The following is a 20,745-nucleotide window of genomic DNA, read 5'->3' on the forward strand; positions in this document are numbered from 1 at the left end:
TTCTCTCCTCTTGGAGCCTTGAATGTGTCTGCCTCCTTGGCCTGCTCTTCCTGCACACAGCAGACCTGCAAGTGCTCTGGCTGCCAGCACCTCCAGCTCCCCTGCACCATGCCCCAGCTGCCTGCCTGGCTCAAATTCATGGATCAAATTCTTACAGCAGAAATCCACAGGTCCTTATATCCCTAGGTCCTCACTACAAGCCATGGTCTCCACAGCAAAGAGGAGAGAACAGGCCCCAGGCAGATCCCTTTCATGACCTGGTGATGGGGGTGGGTGGATGGATTTCTCTAGCAGCAGCTAGACTGAGTGAGCCCTAGAACCATCCCATTTCTGGATCAATGGTACAGAGGGCTCAACAGGCTGCAGGAACTTGAGGCAGGAAGGAACCCCTCCTCAGTTCCATCCAAAGTCTCACAGCTATCACTGTAACTGAGTCTTCCAAAAAAGATCCACTGTTCTATCAAGTCAGCTGCTTCAGGATTGTGGGGAACATAATACCAGTGAATTCCATGAGCATGAAAACCTGTCTCACAATTTTCACTATTAAAGGGTTCCTTGACCAGAAGCAATGTTGTGCAGAATAACATGATGATGGCTAAAGCATTATTTAAGCCTACAAATGGTAGTTTTAGCAGAAACATGGCATATGGGGAGGTAAATCTCATGGTCAAGAGTTCACTTTCTGGGGTTGGGTTTGTGGCTCAGTGGTATAGCGTTCACCTAGCACATGTGAGGCACTGGGTTTGATCCTCAGCACCATGTAAAACTAAGTAAACAAAATAAAGGTATTGTGTCCATCTAGAACTAAAAATATTTTTAAAAAAGAGTTCAGTTTCTACTAAGGCCCACTAGTAGGCCAAAGCTTGTCTCTGAAAAGAAGGGTAGATAATGATGATGGCAAAGCAGTGCTCTAAAACCCTTAAAGGCCTGTGCCATTTCACCTATGGGGCCTGCCAAAGGCTTCAAAGTGCAGCCCTATCTGCCACTGACATTTGAAGCACCACTAGGTATGCAGGATCCTATGGACTAAGGGTAAAAGCAGCCTAAACAGCAGCCTGGATCTGTTGCAGAGTCTCCTCTTTCTTGGTTGTAGGAGGAGCCAGAAGCAACAATTCAGTCTTTGCCTTAGAAGAGCTATCTCAACATGCCACATACTATTTTGGGCCTCTGAAACTTTAACTGAGGTAGAAGGCCCCTGAATCTGTCACATTTATTTCCCACTCCATGACCTGCAAATGTCTTAACAGTAAGTCCAGAGTAGTTGCTACTTCACACTTGAGCCATCCAATTAGCATAATGTCATCAATGCAATGGCCAGTGTGATACCTCATGGAAGGGAAAGGTGATTAGGATTCCTGGAACTAAATTATGATATGGGCCTGGAGAGTTCATATACCTCTAGAATATGACAGTGAGGGTATATTTCTGGCTTTGACAGATGAAAGAAAATTGCTTTGGGTGGGGCTTATTGACAGGTATAGAGAAAAAAGCATTTGCCAGATCAATAGACGCATACCAGGTACCAGGACATATGTTAATTTGCTCAAACATTGAAGCCACATCTGTTACAGAAGCTGCAACTGGAGTCACCCCTAGTTAAGCTTACAATTATCCACTGTCATTCTCTTAAGATCCATCTGTCTTTGGCACATGCCAAGTTTGAGAGTTACATAGGAGTGAGGTGGGGATCCCCACCTGTGCATCTTTCAAGTCCTGATGGTGGCACAGATCTTTGCAATCCCTATAGAAATGCTGTATTACTTTTGATTTGCTATTTTCCTAGGTGTAGGTACCTCTAACATTTGGCCTTCCATTTGGCCTTTTCCACCACAATAGCTCCCACTCCACATGAGGGAATTGATTGGGAATTCTTCCAGCTGCTAAGCATTTCTACTCCACTTATACATTCTGGAATTGAGGAAATAACCACAAGGTAGGTTCAGGACTCCCTATGAGTCAGATCTGAGTTAAAATTCTATTAATCACCTGATTTCTGTAAACCCCTACTCTGACTGGTGGGCCACAGTGACATTTTGTTTCTCTTAGAATCAGCAACAATTCATAGTCACTCTGTGAAATGTCTGATTTTTCCTTTTCCCCAAAGCACAGTTTCTCTGGTAAAAGGCTGTAGGTCACTTTGCAGAAGGCCAGGAGAAAGATTAATAATAAAAATTGTTAGCAAACTGAGGGCATTCCTCAACCAGATGTGGGATGTGGAATTTTGAATCTACAAATTGTCTCAAATCTGAGAATCGGTTGATTGCTACAACTGTTTTTGTCATTTAAATCAGATTTTGTTTCCTTGGTCTAGAACTTTGCTGCTTATATAGATCAAGTTAAGAATTTAATAGGTTTCCTATCTATTGCATGCCCATGAAAACCATGATCAGCCCATAAAATATGTAGGTCAGAGCAAGTCAGACTATTCTGTTTTTCCTCTTTGCTTCTGCTGTTGCATTCAGGATTGCCAGAGCTGAGTAGCTGTGATTTCCAGGGCAAGGTCTGGCCTACAGAGAAGAATGATCACAGAACTCTTCAATGATTCCAGGGCTCCCCTGGCAAATTGATTTCTAAAAGTACTGGTGTCCCACCTGGCCACTCTCTTCAGGTGGTTTTGCATGCTGCTTATAGCTTCCCTGGCAAGTGTTCCATGTTTCTTGCATCTCTAACTTTCTGGGGTCTCCACTGCAGCTTTGGCTCCTCTCTCACCATGCCACACATCATTCTGTAAGGGTGTAGTTTAGTGTGTGGCCCACAGTGAGTGCTCAGGAAATATTTAAATTATTACATGGATAAATAAGAAACTTCAACTCAGATGTCCCCTCCCCAAGGACACCATCCTTAACTACAAAATCCAGGTTACCAAGCTTTTCCCTATGCTCCTTTAGCAGTTACTACTGAAATAGGATTTTTTTGCCTTGTCTTTCTCCCCATGAAATCACCATTCTGTGAGTTAATAGTTTGTGCCTCTTTTGATCCCTCATATCCCTGTGCCCCATGCAAGATCTGACATGATGCAGAAAGAATTAAATGCCTTGGGGATGGAGATGACTGTAGAACACCATAAAAAAAGAGAGGCTGGAAGATAGCCTTCTTGTGTATAGCAAACTCATACTTAAGTCTTACATCATCTCCTTAGGAAAAGCTGGCCATTTGGCCCAGAAGAGTTTACTACATTATAGCATTTTACCCACCCTGTATGTTTTCCTCAGAGCACTTATCACCATGGTATGTTATAACCATCACAAGGGTTTAAATTGGATCTGCAGGGGCTGGGGATGTGGCTCAAGCGGTAGCGCGCTCGCCTGGCATGCGTTCGGCCCAGGGTTAGATCCTCAGCACCACATACCAACAAAGATGTTGTGTCCACCGAGAACTAAAAAATAAATAATAAAAATTCTCTCTCTCTCTCTCTCTCTCTCTCTCTCTCTCTCTCTCTCTCTCTCCTCTCTCACTCTCTCTTTAAAAAAAATAAAAATAAATTGGATCTGCAATATTGGGAGGGAATATCCATCTAGCACACTGGTAGAAAACAGATGGTCAATAAATGCTTGTTTAGAGATTAACTGACCAAGTGATACATCAAGGTGTTGGTCCAAAAGAAAGCTCTAATGGACAGACAAGGAGTTGACTTGGCAGCAGCATGTCATACCAAACCAACACAAACTGGATGGCTTGTAAAGCAGAAGTTGGTCTGAGAAGATTCATTGAAAGAGCATTTATGCAGAGCACAGTGTGCAGTGGGCTTTGGAGGTGATGAACCAGGTGGAGCAGGTAGAGAGAGAGGCAGTTGTCAAGGAGAATGCAACATACAAATAGCCTGCAAGGGCAGTGGGCAGGGTGGACAGTGATCAGGGCAGGGACCCAAGGCAGCTGCTCAAGAAGAACCCCATGAAGCATGCATTCAAAGCTAAGCACAGTGCCAGAAAACAAGTCTCCAAAAATTAAAAGGGATTGAAGTCATGCAAAATATGTACCCCAACCAGCATGTAATAAAGTTAAAAATCAGTAACAGAAAGTAAGTTTGAGAATTACTTTCTTTAATTTCTGTAACAAGTGTATTGTTTACACACTACTAAATAAACAAAGAAATCACAAGGGAAATTAGAAAATCTTTTCAGATCAATGAAAACATAACATGTAGCTAATGCAGTGATGAGGAAAAAGTTCATAGTTATGAATGCATATATTAAAAAATGATCTGAAGTAAAAAACCTAATTTTACCCCTTAAGGAACTAGATAAAGAACAAACTATCACCTTCAAGACACTTAGGAGAACAGAAGGAAAAAAGAAAAAAAAAAAAAAGACAAGCAAACTGAATCCAAAGTAAGCAGAAGGGACAAAGTAATAAATATTTGAGCAGATATTAATGAAATAGTATAAAATGATAGAAAAACCAATGAAACAAAACAAAAGAGTAAATGTTTTCATTTGAAAGGAATAAAATCAATACCCATTTAGCAAGATCAATTAAGTAAAGTATGCCTTGGTAAAGGCACTCATGGGATGAGCCTCATTAGCAGTGTGATAAGGACAGAACTTACTACGAAAGTTCAGAGGAATTTGAAAGTAAAGGGCCCTGGAAAGGCCCCTGGAGCAGAAGGCATTCAGAAGAAATAGAACAATGGGCAGAATGCACTTGGAGGTAGGTTTGGGATATTCCCAGTGAGAGGACACCATGCAGAGAAGCTTCACCAGAGGAATGTGTTCTGTGGAGGAAATTTATAGTTCAAAGACATTCATAAGCAAAGAGCAGTCCTCAGAGGATTACACATGGGGATGCATGGGTAGGGGACCTTATGGGTATTGACTCAGGATGGGGGACAGGAAATGGGAGTAGGAATACAGGAGGTCAAATAACTGGGACCAACTTGCTTGGTAGGAACCTGGTCTGTTAGGTGATTTCACAATGACACTACCATGTTTTCCTTTGTGTCACACACTATCATCAACTGAAATACCTAGTTATGAGCTACCACTACAATCCTTTTCTCTTGCATTAGTAGGTCTCTTTGCCTAATTGCATCCACTGCAGCCAAAACTGGGTTGAGGGTGGGGTGAGGGACACTAATACAATGGCCCCCAGGACCTTGCTCAGTGGTGGGAAGAGTTCACTAGTGCCATGTGTTCCATCTTTGGACTTCCTGTCCCTGAGTTGGATCAAGACTTAGATGATATGTAAACTGCATTTTCTAATGATGTGAAACTTGGAAGCATGGCTGGTTTCATAGGCAGAATGACAATTCAATAGGACCCTGAAAGTTTAGAACATTGGCCTTAAGGAGCAAGATGAAGCAGTCTTGTCTTTTGGTACACAGCTGGAGTAATGAGATCCAGTGTGTGTTGGGGGGCAGCTTTGAAGAGTGCCTTTGAGAAATGTATATTCAGAATCAATGTCAAGAAGAGTTGAAGGAACCAGGAGTGTTTAAATGGAAGGAGTTGACTGACAGACCCTGAGAAGTATCTTCATCTATTTTAGGGGCTGGCATTTGGGAAAGGAATTATAGACCACCACTGGGTGACCAATTAAAGGGAAATACAATTTAACTCAATTGAAGTGCATTTTCTAAAACTGAGGCTGTCCATAGACAGTATGGGCTTGGAGAGGAAGGAGTTCTTGATCATTGAAAATGTGTAAAAATAAAAGGGGGGTCACCTGTCTGTGAAGGATATAAAGGGAAGGATGTATCCAAAAGAATATGATTTTCTATATTAAGATTTGCTGATGGGCTGGGGCTGTAGCTCAGTGGCAAAGTATCTGCCTAGCATGTGTTAGGCACTGGGTTCGATCTTTACCATCACATATAAATAAATAAACAAATAAATAAATAATAAAGGCATGCTGTCCATCTGCAATTATAAAAGAAAAATTTAAAAAGGTTTGCTGAACCTAGAACTCTATATTTCCTCTGCCTACATAGTTTCTGGATCTTGCTGTAAGTACTTACTTAGTTGCTTTTGTAGAGGAAGTCTTCAGGTAAATCACACAGCCAAGTACACCAAGTTACTAAACTCAAAAAAAGGAAATCTTAACACTGACATGTACATTTTAACATTTATTATAATTGTGTACACTATTGTGGATTAAGCATGCACAACTAGAAAAACTAAGAAATTTTATAAAAGCAACAATGTAATACAACCATTTCTCTTCCTTAAGTCTGAAGATTTCTGTGTCTTTTAAGACATTTCTGAAAGAGGCTGCTTTGGATCAAGGTCAATACTGACATTACAAGCTGTCTTTCAATATCTTGCAGGTTGGTTCTAAAACTACCTTAAAGGAAGAATATATCTTTAGGGTGGGGAAACCAGCCTATCCTGGGCTTCTTTACCTTGTATTATGTCTGGGAGGCCTGTACTGAGACTCTGTAATGGCACCTCTCACCAAAGGAGTGACTTCTTTCTCAATCATGGTGTTAGTGCTTACCATGTACTAAGTCCCATGTTGGAGCTAAACTTCAAGAAGACTAGTTAATATTTAGTTTTGGTACATGGCATATGGAACTATTCTTCTCCTTCAGAATAAATCCAACTCACATCTATCAAATAAATGGAATGTTCGTCTCTGATTATCTGACAGAAATAACAAATCTACAAGCCAACATGTACAGGGCTCACAAACTAAAGAAAGATGGAGGCTCATTTTATAATTCAATCAAGAGGCCTTCATTTTTTATCCAAAAATTCTAAGGTGGTTTTACCTCTTGAGGAGTTTACAAATTAGTGCTGGGCCCAAAGTTTGCAGGTGACAAGTAACCTAGGCTAACCGAAGACTGTCAGCTAACTGCATGGACAGGCCTGTATCTTTCTCTATTTTCCCAGACAATGAGTTCCCATGATCTGAGAACCTGGGCCCCAGTAGTTGCTGCTGGCTTGAGTCTGGACTGAAAAACAGGAAGGCATTAAAGAGTGTGTACTCAGAGTAGCTGGCTGATTGGAGCTTTCCCTGGGTTGATGAAGTTCTCTATGGGAACTCTGTGAGTCAAATTTACCCCTGGTTAAAAGCACCTTGCTTTGGGGGAAAGGGAAGAAGGGCAATTTGGCCCTTATGGTGCTTCAGTGGGGGTCCAGGATGCCCACAGGACTGAGATTTCACATCCTGCCCCTTTGTAAGAGTATGCCTTGGTGGAGGCCAAAGGGGTAGTGTTACATGGCAGGATTCAGATATCTTCTTCACAGTGGTGAGCACATTCTAAGCACTAAATCAATTTTTTGTTACTGCTCCTGGAGAGAGCATGGGCTATGGAGAGGGACAGTAGTAGTGCTGCACAGTGTTCTTCAGAAGGCAATGACCACCTGTCTGAGTCTTGGAGACAAGAATATTCTCTTCTCAGGATTATTACAGCAATTAATGCCATTGCTTTGTAAAGATGCACGGTATGTAGGGAGGCTTCAAAGATGTTAGCTACTTTTCTCTCCTCTTAATCTTACTTTGATCTATGTACCTTGAAAGCCAATTGAGAGGATTTCTGTGTAAGGCCCAGGAAGCAGGAATTAAGGGCAAATACACTAATCAGTTATCAAAACTCAAACATACACAGACATCCCTTTGGTCAGTAGCCTCCTAAAATCATATCCTATTGAATTTGATCCTAACTTACTAATATGCGCCCACACACCTTTAGGGAAAAAGTCCAATATAGCAAAAGGTGGATGGGAAGAGGGAATTAAAATCTCCTATATAACTCAATCAAAAACAACTAACTACTTCAAAGAATGTATGGAAACTTTAAAACATATATATGGCAAATAGACAAGGTAAACATTAGCCTATGCCAACCCCTAGCATTCAATGCCTGCAATTTACCCACAAGGGATCGTCAACAGTCTTTAACTTGGCCCCTCAGAAGCCTCAAGGGAGTCAGCACAAACTGAACTCCATGCTTCTTCCCATGCCTAACACACTAGGCTACCTATACTCATCAGAAAGCCAGTCTGTCTTAGGAATGCTAAGATGGAATTCGTTTCAAGTCTTTGATGGAGCCTGAAATGAGATTATGTATGTAAAGTGCCTCCTAAACTATAAAAAGCTACACACACAAGTAATTATCATAGCATCAGTAAGATACAATACTGGATGTAAGCAAGTTCAACCTAAGAAGGTAAGAAGTATGAGGAAATCATAGGGAGGAAGTGAAGGGAGAGGATCCAAGAACTGGGGACAGCCAAACTTGTCCGGGAGTCATCAGCTTCTGAGCATCTTGGGGAAGCTAAAAGAAAATATGAGTAGCCATAAAACTGGAAATATATGTTCAATCCAACAATCAGTCAGAGGCCCTTGATGTGTGTCACTGTTCTAGTGATCAGGAACTAGAGTCCAATTAAAATGTGTCACCTGTTGAGAAGATAACCTGCATGTAGCTAGGGGAGAGTCTGGTTTGCATCCATTCTGATTGCCTTCAAGGGAAATATTATGTTCCATGCTCAGACACTGGGGGCAATTCCACTGTCTGTTAACTTAGAAGCTTGTTTTACTGACTACCTTGGCTACTGAGTCCTGATCTGAAGCTAATCAATGGTAGAAGGGGTCCAAAGCAACTGGCAGAGCTCAGGCCCAGAATCTGAAGACCTGGGGTTAGGTCCTGATACTACCATAAGCCAACTAGGTGTTTCCTCCATACCCCTTCCCTTTAAAAGTTTTTATTTCCTGGCTACAAATTGATGCTAATAGAGTCCCAGTAGCATTCCAGGACAGCTAGAGGGCTCAGTTGGGGTGTTTTATGTAAGGTGCTTCTAGAGAGGAAGAGACTGTGACTCTGACAATTTGGAAGAGTCCTCAGGGAGGGACTTTGTTCATGTCAATTAAGACTTCAAAGTATCATAAGATATAGGAACACAAAGACTCGGCCTCATGAACAAAAAGGCTGGAGGGATAGCAGGGTCCTGGGCTAAAACCCAGGGAGAGATCAGGGAAGATTTCTTCCCCCAGTGAATCTCTTGGCTGCTCGTCCCTTGAAATGCCAACACCCACCTAGAAGAGCTTCTCATAGCATTTCCCACAGTGGATGGTGTCTCGGTGAATGAAGATCTGATCCAGGAGATCACCCATTGGTTTACTACAAATTCCACACTGAAAGAGAAAGCAAGGTGGAGATCAATACACAAAGTGAAGCAACATGAATGAGTGGAAGGGGAGGGGGTGCCTGAGCAAGGCAGGAGGCAGATGCTGTGAGCCAATGCTGCATCCTGGACTTCCAAGCAGACAACCAAAAAAATGGCAAAAAAACAGAAGCAAAACTCAGACTCAAATCAAAAAACACACAAAAACTAGCTGGCAGGATGATGACAAAGTGGTTAGGAGCCCAGGTTTCAGAATTCAGTCTGCATTTAAAACCTTGACTGTACAAATTATTAGCTGGGTGAACTTGGGCAAGTTATTGAAATTCTCCCAGCTTCCATTATTCCATTTCCTCATCTATAAATGAGCAAGATATACTCTTCAAGCTCATGAAGAACATTCAGAGGCATAGGCCATATAGAGCACACAGCCTGGGGTCAGGAATAAGCAAAGTGTTCAGTAAGTGCCAGCAGTCACTGCTTTTGTAAGAGAGGCTGGAAACATTAAGGGTGAAATTGAAGGTCCAGAGGAAGGTGATATGAGAGTCCTACAAAATGGAAGGATCTTTTAGCAGTCCAGCCCCTCCAACTTCATGACTCACAAACCTGCCTCCCCTGGCATGCCAGTGGTGAACCTTCCTGGCACTGGTTGTTGAGGCAGTGTGGCCTGTAGACAGTCTCAAACAAGAAGAGCCAAAGAATCCACACATGTCTTGGTCTCCAGCCCTTTCCAGGTCCCCAGATTGAGCTTTCTGGTTTCAACCTTTCCGAAGGTGCTGGGAAGGGCAAAGAACAATTTTGCGGCTACTCCAACTCCCTTTGTTCATTCTTGTCAAGCACCCTTCTGATGATAATCTAGCTACTTCTACTTTTCAATTAATTTGAAAATCCTTCTGTCAATTTTAATTCTCACTGTAAATCAATTAGCCCTCTACTGCATATATTATGTTTCTATAATTTTAGTTTTTGTGAACAAGGACTTGAACCTGAACTTAACTGACTGATAGTACCTATCTATTTAGTTGATCACCTCTGGATACACAGAAAACTTATTATAAATGCTTCATGCTGTGGAAAATGGGGGATCCTGAAGAACTGCTATGATGCTGCAGGCCACGAGTGTCCTATCTTTCTGAAATAGTGCCTCTTTAAAATTAAAACAACTTTTGACAAGTTCTTTTCTGCATTCCAAATTTCCTTATGCTGACAATGAAAACTGAAAATCTACTCCCTAGCCTGGTGGCACCAAGGAAGATGAGAGTGTTGTGTTCTCTCACTAGCAGGGCCATGCTAAATCTATAAATGTATATGATCTGCCTTTTGTTTCTATAAAGTATAACCACTCCTACAGAACTGGCAGAGAAGCAATTCTAGCTGCTTCTTCCCAATTTAATCAAATTGCACAAAAATTCACTGAAGAAACAGTTTATATGAATGACCCTGAGCAATGTGGTGGTTTTGGGGAGGGGGGGCAGAAGAATGCAGCTGGGATGCCACTAGCTCTGATATCACAATCTGAGATTGGGATCCTTGGATTCTAAATAGCTCTGTGACCTCTGTAACCTTGTGTTCACTGCCCATGTGGTGACTCAAGCATTCAAATTGCCCTCCAGGCATCCCCCAACCATCTCAGGCCCCACTGTTCTTCCACAGCTCCAACTTCCACACACCTTATGTGAACCCAACTAGGCCAGTTTAAAATTCCTGCTCAGCACTCAGTCTCATTCTTGCTTCATCAGCCTCACCTGGTGAAATCTCCACCCTGTCCATGCAAGCCCCTTGCTGGGGAACCCACATGCCTTGTTGACTGTTCTAGGTAGGAGTTCATGAGCATTCACTGCAAGTGGGCACCGCCTGGCCTCCATTTCTCTCTGGTCCATCTACCTTCCCACTCTCTGAGGTGATATTTCTTCCCTTCTCTTCTTTCCTTAACCTCCAGCACTACCCACCTTCTCTCACTCAGATATATGAACATGCTTTGCATCAACTGAGAAAATAGGAAACAACTGCTAAATCAAATTTGTTCTTCCACCACTCAATCAGGGAACCTCTCTGCACATGACCCACATAGTCAGCCTTTGCTAACCATGCTGTGTCAAACAGGTACCCATCCTTCTCTCCTACATGAGGATGTCCTACTCCTGCACCATCAGTGTTTGCTCTACACTGGATCATGCCTATCAGCATCAACACATGCTATGGTCTTCCTCCACTACCTGACTGCTCTCTCAAGCAAGTCCTCCAGATCTCTTCATTTCCACATGTTCCATTATCTCTTGAGCCCACTACAGTCAGGCTTTTCTCCCCAGCCCTGCAAAGTCTCTGAGATTGTGCACAAATGTACACAGGAATCAAGACTTCTTCACATTCTCTGAACCCATGAGACTCCAGTGCTCTGTAGGATGTTCTCAGCAGCACCACCTGTTTTTCTTACCTTAAAGCAATATTCATGGCAGCAGATGCCAAGATGTTCTAGGGTGATCTTTGGACAGTCTTGGATCTCTCGGCTGCAGTAAGTACAGATACCTCCAGTTGTTCTATGAGAAGAAAAACAAAAACCCAGTTTCCACACTGGCATAAAGACTTTTGATGTGATACAGCCAGGCCTCAGTTTGCTGTCAGGATTCCCAGCCTGACATCTTTTTCTGGGAGCAGAGATACAAGCTAGACCAGTTCACGGCTGTTGTAGGCTCTTGCACTACTCTCCCAAACGAGTCCTGATGTCCCTTCTCTTTATGCCTGGGACCACTGAGCCTTGGTCCCCAGCCCCAATACTCTTAGACCCACACTTACCTTAAGTCTGCCCGTAGTGACTACTTGGAGCTTATGCTCAAGTTCTAGGTACTGATTTCTGGGTCAATTATCTCCCACATCCCAGGATCTTTGCTTTGTTCTCAAGAGTCACCTCTGCCTCTTCTCCTTAGACAGGACCTATGAGGGTGCCTGTTTGCTCTCCTCCTATATGCTGAAATTAGGAGTACCTACTTCCAGAGATTTAGGCCTGCTTCTGACAGTGGCTGGGGTAGTGCTAGCAATCTGGGGCCATTTTAATTCCTTTCCAAGGCCTAGTATTACCATAAGCTGGCTCAGAGTCTACTCTCTGGATGGAAGCATTTCTACAGACTGTTGCCCTCATTGCACCCTGTTCCTTTGTATATTATTGCCACTTTCAGCTTGTGTTTTTTATCTGTGCATGTGTGTCTGCGTATGTGTGCATGTATGAAGTGTGCAAATGACTAAGGTGATCTCCTTGGAGAATTCCCTTTCTCCCTCTAAGCCCAGCAATTAAACAGTAATGTTTGACTCTAGATTTAGGAGATGTGTAGTGGAAAGGGGGACCCCCAGGGTATCTGGTCTGCCATACTGCTAAAGTGGATGCCTCATTTCATTTGTTCCTGTGGAACTGGCTAATTCTCAGGTTTCTAACCAACCTGCTTCATGTAGTCTACTTATGATTTGAGTGTGTCATATGATGGAAGTTTAGTCCTCAGTGTGGCAATGTGGCAGTGATGGTACCTTTCAGGATTTGGGGAATAGTGGGAGGACTGTGGCAGGACATTACCCTCAAAAGAGATTAATGTATTCTTGCAGGATCAGATTAGTTCCCATGAGAATGGGTTATTATAAGGAAACATGGCACTTCCCCTGGATCCCTTTTCTGAGCATGCCACTTGCCACTCTTACACATGTTCCTGTCTTTATGATGTCTCACCTCCCATGAGATCCCTTACCACTGCCAAACAGATGTTACTGCCATACCCCCAAACCTCCTAAACTGTAAGCTAAGTGAACCTCTTTTATTTATAAAATAACAATAACCTCTGGTATTTTGTTATAGTAACATATAATGGACTAGGACACTGGCCTTCTCTACTAAGACTTTATCTGGTGATGTGATTTACGTGGTTATCTGGGATTCAGATAATAAATGAGAATAATAAATAATAAATGCTTAATAAATGAGAAGGGATGTGTCAGAATACAAACATCTCTAACCTGGGCTTTAGTCCTGGCTCTGTCCCTAACTCCCTGTGTGAATTAAGGGTATGTTACATATCCTACCAGACCAATTTCCTTCACTGTAACCTGAATAGATTCAATCTCAAAGACTCTTTAACACTCTATTCCAATAATTTAAAAATAGAACTTGTCATTAACATTATCTTGTGACTCTGCTGATATCTAATGATGACTTTTGAAACTGCTGGATGAAGTGCCCTTCATTCAATTCAATGATTCCACTCCACTTTGCATTTTTAGTTCTGTCTGTTTTCTGCCTTGTTAATAATAGCAGCCCATTTTAAAAAAATCCCCCTCATCATTCTTTTGTAGTTATTCTTTTCTTTTGACTTCTGGTTAGAGGTACTAGTTAATTAGGTTCTACTCTGAGGAATCACTACTGCTGACATGAGCACCTTGTGCTCTCAGACACCACTTCCTTTTCCAGTAACCTTTTTTGTCTACCCTTTGCTCTTACTTGGGTTCAAAGGCTTTAGTTGTCTCTAGTGTGGCATCCTGATAAGGGAGGTACCACCCTCCAGTGTCCTGCACTATTGTGACAATCCTGTAAATATGTTGGAAGCTGCAAATCACCAGATAAAACAAAACACATATGGTATGGAGCTCCCTAGTATGAAAGCAGACATACCTCTCAGAGTGTGATGTGTTGTCATATAGAAGTTTCTTCTCCATGTCAAATGACTTCTCGATGTTGCTGACACTGCAGAGTATGATGGAGAAAAGGAGGAAAGAAGATGGAAGCCAGATCACTATCATCATGATGCATAATGGACAGTTTTCCAATTAACTTTCTGGCCACAAGCCAGATGTGACTACATTGACAACCATCACCTCTGATCCTAAATGGTACTTGATACTATAGGGGCTGGTACCAAGGAGGCATAATTCTCTTTGATAAGAGTTCTTTCATGGGGCACAAAGAACCCCCCCCCCCCTTGTGGCAAGGGAGATGACAAGGGTGCGGTGGTTGTAATTCTGGAGGCTGTGTATACCATGAGGAATTTTAGGTCCACTGACCAACAGAAACAGAACTTTTCTCCCCATATATATGTCTGCATTACAATGTGATAGTCACCAGAAGCCTACTCACAACAGAAATCAGACACTGGGGATGGAAAAAAAAATGAAGGAAAGATTTAATATAATACTTGTCCTTGGGTTATCAGGTGGGAGTAGGGGTAAAATGGGTTTTTTAAAATTTTGTATTCTCATTTTCAATAATATTGCAATTTATATAAAAACTGATGGTTAAAAAGTATTGCCAGGGAAGGACGACTAAATAGGTACAAGCCTTGAGATAATCCTTAATGAAGCTGCCATTCCCTTAGGAGTCAACTGGTGGCCCTATGAGGTAGTTAGGAAAAAGCTGCTCAGAGGCTAGGCAGAGTGCCTAAGGTCATACTCAGAATAAAGGATTAGCTAGATTTTCAACCCAAGTTCTCATTTCTCACTGCCCACTAAAGAAAAGTCTATAGGTTTGTTCATAAGACAATATTTTGACTAATGGTTAAAGTCAATTTTAAAATATATTTAGTTGTCAAAGTCTGAGAATTAAATTTAACAGACTGGCGGGACAAGTAGAACAAAAAGCAGAAGCTGGACATAGTTCAGTCAAGTGACTCTCAGAGAAGCAAATACCAGATGGCAAAGACAGCTTTCCCATTGCTGTTCTGGAGGCTTCATGAACATTATTCCTAATCTCAAAACCTCCCTGTTATAAACAAGGTTATAGAGACAGAAAATAGATGTGTGGGTGGTAGGGATGGAGGGGGGCTGCTAATATGCTTCTGGTTTCTTTCTGGGGTGATGAAAATGTTCTAACATTGGTTAGTGGTAATGGCTACATGTTTCTATGAGTATACCAAAGCTCACTGGATTTATAAACTTTAAAAGGAGTAAATTATTACTAAATAAAGCTATCAAAAACTAAGTAATTACAATTTCTAAGGAATTATAAATGAGTGAACTGAGGCTCAGAGATTGAACATCTTGCTAAAAATGAGCCAACCAATGCGGACTGAGCTAGAGCTGTGCTCATCAATTCACAGCCCTGGTGAAAGCCAGTCTGCAAGCCCAGAGGCCCAATCCTGTCCTCACCCCTGCAGTGAGATGATATGTCATAAAAAAATAAAAACACCATTTCCTAAAGGTACCCCTTGTCAGTGTGGGCAGGTAGGTGGTACCTAGATGACACAGAATTATCCTTTCCTTCCATATGGCGTCAGAGAGCAAGCACATAAAAATATATCAGTGAAAAGTTATAGATATATCAGGAACGCTAGTTGTTGTGTGTTCAAATGAGGCATCCTGGCATGAAAGGGCATGGAAGCCAAAGAAAGAAGCCCTGTGATCTGGAACAGAATGGAATGAACTAGGTGGTCCCCAGGGACACCATCAGCTCTGTAAAAAGGGATATACTTGGGGTTTTACAAAAGAAAGCAACAAGGACAGGTAGAAAGGGATGGCACTGGAAATGAGGTACAGGATAAAATAAGTGTAACAGGAAAACTCAAAAATCACCTTTTCAGGTAGAACACCTGAAAATGTATAAATCACAACTGAAGATAATTGCACTAGTCACCCATTCAACATGTGATTACACAGAAGCTACTCTGGCCCAAGCCCTTGATGAGATACTGGGGAATGGGGAAATACAGGAGAGGAGGAAATATAGGAAAAGGCCATGACAAGGAAGGATCTGAGGCTTGCTCTTACCTGCCATAAGATGAAGATATTGGCTTCCCAGAAGACACTTCACTAGCATTCATGTACTCCTTCACGAAAAGAATCCCTCTGCTGCACAAGGAGCAGAGTAGAACAGAAAGAGGTATACCAAAAGATTCCAGAGGACTGAGCCTGGCCCACGGTGAAGGTCAGTCCAGCCAGGCTGGGTTGAAGGAACTGCAGAAGCTCATGGAAAGGTCTAGCATAGAGGTGCTGGTAGGCTCCCCGCCCAATACACCAGACTCCCAAGGCAGCAGCAGATGGACCTGCTAGGCTGCTGACACTATTGTGGACTGAGGCTAAAAAGTCTCATCTCACCTTGTATTTGGACCAAGAGCTCTAGAATGAGGCTCCCTACAAGCAACAGTGACACGACCTTCTTTGTTCAGATCTCAAGACCCCACCCTTTCCCCAGACTTCTGCACTTTAGTCCAACAGGTTTTCAATCCCTTTTCTGGGGCTGTGCTTTCTATCCTCTCTGCCCATATCCAGGACATCCTCCAAGACTTAAATGCAGAGTGCCAGTCCTTTTCAGCCAGTGCCCTTCCTGGAAGCACTCAGCTAGTACAAAATCTCCATGTCAAATCTCACCTTTCCCTTCTCACTTGTCGAGTTTCAGATGCCAAAGAAGTCATCTTATTCGGGAAGGTTTCTGGCAGCATTGGAAACAAGTTATGCTTCATGCTGGGCTCAGCATTGCCCCAAATTTGGCCCTCATTTCCATCCTGCACATTTCAGCTTGCTGACCTGATATCAGCAGAGAACCCTTTGGTCCCCACTCAACACATATGTAACTCTCTCAATAAGCTCCCTGCAATGTCATCTATTCCTGCAGGCTAAGAGGCAGCCAGAAATGCAGGTAAGGTAGAGGGCACATGAGAGAAACAGACATAGGCCTGGCATTCACAGGCCTTCATTGACCACCCCATGCCAATTGCACAGGCATGTTATCAAGGTCCTCTGGAAAGAGCCTTTCTGCTGGCTGTATCCACTAATCCCTGGGAAGTACCATCTGAGCTTCTTACTGGGTTAGGGAGAAGGTGTGGGTGTGCTATAACTGTGTCCAGGCTACCAGTAGGAATTTATATAGTGGTGAGTGCTGGGAGTTGGGGGAGTCATTTCAGGGGAAGCAACACTGAAAAAAAAGCTGGGTGTTTTACCTCTAAAGAAGAAATAGGGAACCCCCTGTGTTCAGAAAGCATCTCCTAGGTTGCTAGGTATCCCTTCTTACGTGGTTGAGCTGGAGTCCAATTCAACTGGGGGAGCTGGAATATAAACATGAGGTTGCTCAGAAGCACCAGTGACAGTAACAGTGACCATGCAGTTTGAAGGACTTCTCACCCTGAAATAGATGGAGAAAGGGGAGCGCATATCAACACAGAGACATGACATTTTCCTGAGCTAAATGTGGTCTAATCTCAAACTCCCACTTCAATAAGTTTTAATGAATGCTGGTGGTTTTGAAACAATACCTGCAAATCACTCATATTCTGCATTTTTGTTTTGTTTTGTTTTTTTGTTTTTTGGGATTGAACCCAGGGGCACTTTACCACTGAGTTAATCTCCCCCCCTTTTTTGTTTTTATTTTGAGCCAGGGCCTCATAAAACTGGTCAGGGCCTTGCTAAGTTGCTGAAGCTGGCTTTGAACTTGTAATCCTCCTGTCTCAGCCTCCCGAATGACTGGGATTACAGGTGTGCACCAGCATGCCTGACTCATCATTTGCTTCTGAAGGCTTCTGAGAGATCAATGAATAGAACTTCTCATTTTGCATATGACAAACCCCAGGCAAAGTGAGTGGATGTGGGAGGCCAACCTTACGGGTGACTGAGTTACACTCCCCAGCTGGGTGCTGAGGCGCTCAGTCACAGAAATGGGTGTGTCTTGCTACAGCCCCATGGGTGAAGCTATGCTCACCTGTTCCTTTGTAATATAACCCCTTGCCCTGTTTAGGATAGAATCTTCCATGGAAGTGCCTTGTGTGTGTCCCTTCCTCTTACTGTGCCCTTGGGTGTGGCCTACCCAGGTGTCAGTCAACCTGCTGAGAGTGGCCATCATGAAGATAGATTCAGCCCCTGAAATCTGACCCCTTGCCTCATTTGAATAGCTGCTCCTCAATAAAAGGGGTCAGCATGTGCTCTTGCTCTCTTTCTGCGGACCCTTAAAGTCAGAGGAGCCGTCACAGCGACCCCAAAGAAAAAGGTATTTGTGTCTCTTGTGGGGTTATTTCGTGCAGCCCAGTTAGCCCAGTTTAACTAGAGTGACCCCTGAGCCTTTTAGTCATGAGAACAGAAACCCGGCAAGTGGAGACATGGCCCAGGTCACACTGTGAATCAGTGGCAAGACCCTGATCTTCCAATATCCACTTTGAATTCCTAACTACTACCAAGGGCTTTGACCTATGTGATTCATTCATGCAGCTGCCAGGAATGCAACAATCAGGAGGAAGCATAAGAGGAAGACAAAACCCAGCCCAAAGGCTAAGCCCAGCTCACCTCCTTACTGGAGGAGACACTCCATTTTCTAGCATCAGCTTCTCTTCCCCTATCCTGCAGAGGACTCTCAGGAGTACATGAAATCAAGGGGCAGAAGGCCAAATGAATAGATGTTGATGAGTAAGAAAGTCAGGTGCACCTCATTTTACCATTAGCAGAGACAGGAAACTGACAGATCTGATGGCTTTTTGAACTTTCACACCTTGGCTGCAACACCAGCCTTGTTCGGGAATCTCACCCCCAAGGCAGCTCACAAGGCCCTTCTTTGGAAAGGCCCCTATTGGCTCTCACTCTGTTTACCACCATGGCACAAGTCCCATACCCAAAGTCAGCACAAATGCCCACTGCAATTCAAGACATTCTGTTAGGCACCACCAGTGATTACCTATTTTTTTCTTCCAGCTCATCCTGTAGCAGCCTCTGGCCACGGTGTGTACACGATACTCACTGTCCTGGCCTGATTTGAGCTTCATTGAAACATACTGCCAATCACACTGTGCTATGGATATGGCTGCAACCACCTGGCCCACAATCTGGGGTACAACACCTTTGCCAGAGAATCCAGGGCCTAAGATCTCAACTAGTATAACAGGGGGTAGGAATTAGAACAATCATGACGTATCACCTACCTAGCATTTTGTCTTACACTATCAAAATGTCATGTGCAACTGAAGCTCCAGATATAGTTTCCTAGGTGTACCAAACTTATCATGGCTTTATAGATAACAAGTGAAGGCCTACTCTCCCACCATGGATAGTGTGAGACACCCCATCTCAATGCACCCAACCACACTGCACCTATTCCTACATCACCCTGTGATGCAGGAATGCACCACAGAGACTAGATGAAGTGCACTGGATGTAAAAAGGAGTTCTGATGGGAACCTGGAAAGACAGATGGGGAATAAAATGCAGAGCTAAAGAAAAACGAATTGCTTACAAGGGTAAATAAGATCCTCCACTGACTAAACAATTAGCAAGTTTCTGGTATGCTGTGATCCATGTCTGGGGAATAGCTGAGGGGATAGCAGAACTGAAAGGGCAAGGCCAAAAAAAAAAAAAAAAAAGAAAAAAAAAAACACCTCCATTTGGAGTCCTCTAGAACTACACTGTTAGCAGCATGGGCCCTCCAGTGCTCCTAGAAAACATCCCACGTCCCCCCACCAACAGCCTCTTCTCCCTAGCCTACAAGACCCCACAAAGCCCAGCTCCTTCCCCTGCTAACCTAACTTCCTACCAACTTTCAGGCCTTCTTCCATGTCTTCTCTGCCCATGTTGCTTTCTCCTAAGATCTTTGAAAAGTAAACTCCTTCAGGTCTTAGTTTAATTATTCCCACAACAGAAAATCCTTGTCTGACCATCGTGAATATGGTGTATTTTGCTTGCACCCCTCCCTGTGACTGTACTGGATTTTTTCTTTTCTGGGATTATCATGAATAGATAGGTGGTATGAATATCATGGTAATTAAGAGTGCAGTCTCTGGTCTCTGTTGGGTTCTAATTCCTGTTGGACCACTTCCTAGAACTGAGATGGGTCAGAGCAAGAAGTAGTTCAAAATCAGGTAAGGGGACAGGAAATGCATAAGACATGCTTAAGACACAATACATAAGAAATGAGCAATCTTGAAAATAAGGTAAGTCTTGCCTTAGATCAGAAACCTCTACTACATATAATGATGGATCTGGAGTCAATGGTGGGTTCCTAGGAATGATGAATGTGAGGGACAGAAAATTCTATCACAGAGATGGAGATAAAGATTACCTGGCAGGAATGGGAAGAATGTCATCAAATCATGACATTCTCTCTTGCTCTCTGTCTTGCTAATCTTGATCTGACAGCTGTGAAGCCCTTTCTGAGACCACACTTGTCTGATCCAATAACTTCTAATTTCCTTGTATTTTTATAAATGAAAATAGACAGAATATGTGCTTAAACACTGATCCATATCCTGTGTCCTTTATATATTTCATTTAGAGACAGGGTCTTGCTAGGTGGCTTAGGGCCTTGCAAAGTTAGTAAGGCTGGCTTTGAACTTGTAATGCTCCTTCCTCAGCCTCCTAAGCTGCTGGGATTACAGTTGTGTGCTATTGTGCCCAGCTAGTGGGCAATTAATTAGCAGATTTCTTACAAAAATATAGTTAAAAAAATTGAGAGCTAATTTTCCAATGTGAAAAAATATTATTTAAGCTATCTATGTTTTGAAGCTGGAAATATTGTGATTTGGTGTCAACAGGCACTGCTTTACTGAGGCCAGGAGCCAGAAAACTACCACTTTGGGAAATGTGAGCTACTTACAGGAAAGCATAGCAATGGTACTGAGTGATCCCTGGTGTCCTGCTCCTTACTGGCCCATCTTGTGTCTCAGAAAATTCACAGACTCTATTTCTTTGGTCTACTATTACTAGCGTTTTGCAATTAGTGCACAACCCTAGGTCATCACCATGGAAG

The 20,745-nt window shown here is 42.9% G+C and overlaps 1 protein-coding gene across 1 annotated transcript in view; it reads right to left on the reverse strand.

Moving 5' to 3' along the window:
- Nucleotides 1-6,129: 6,129 nt before the first annotated feature.
- Znf185 (zinc finger protein 185 with LIM domain) overlaps nucleotides 6,130-20,745 on the reverse strand; it is a 51,024-nt gene continuing 36,408 nt past the window's right edge. The window contains exons 18-23 of the mRNA XM_026403516.2: nucleotides 17,035-17,145; nucleotides 15,795-15,875; nucleotides 13,708-13,779; nucleotides 11,494-11,596; nucleotides 8,974-9,072; nucleotides 6,130-8,212 (exon numbers count right to left, since the gene is read on the reverse strand). Coding sequence (XP_026259301.2) covers nucleotides 8,974-9,072; nucleotides 11,494-11,596; nucleotides 13,708-13,779; nucleotides 15,795-15,875; nucleotides 17,035-17,145 — 466 coding nt within the window. The 3' untranslated portion in view covers nucleotides 6,130-8,212. The remainder of the gene's footprint in view (nucleotides 8,213-8,973; nucleotides 9,073-11,493; nucleotides 11,597-13,707; nucleotides 13,780-15,794; nucleotides 15,876-17,034; nucleotides 17,146-20,745) is intronic.

This window comes from Urocitellus parryii, chromosome X, assembly GCF_045843805.1.
Source record: "Urocitellus parryii isolate mUroPar1 chromosome X, mUroPar1.hap1, whole genome shotgun sequence".
Taxonomy (NCBI): domain Eukaryota; kingdom Metazoa; phylum Chordata; class Mammalia; order Rodentia; family Sciuridae; genus Urocitellus; species Urocitellus parryii.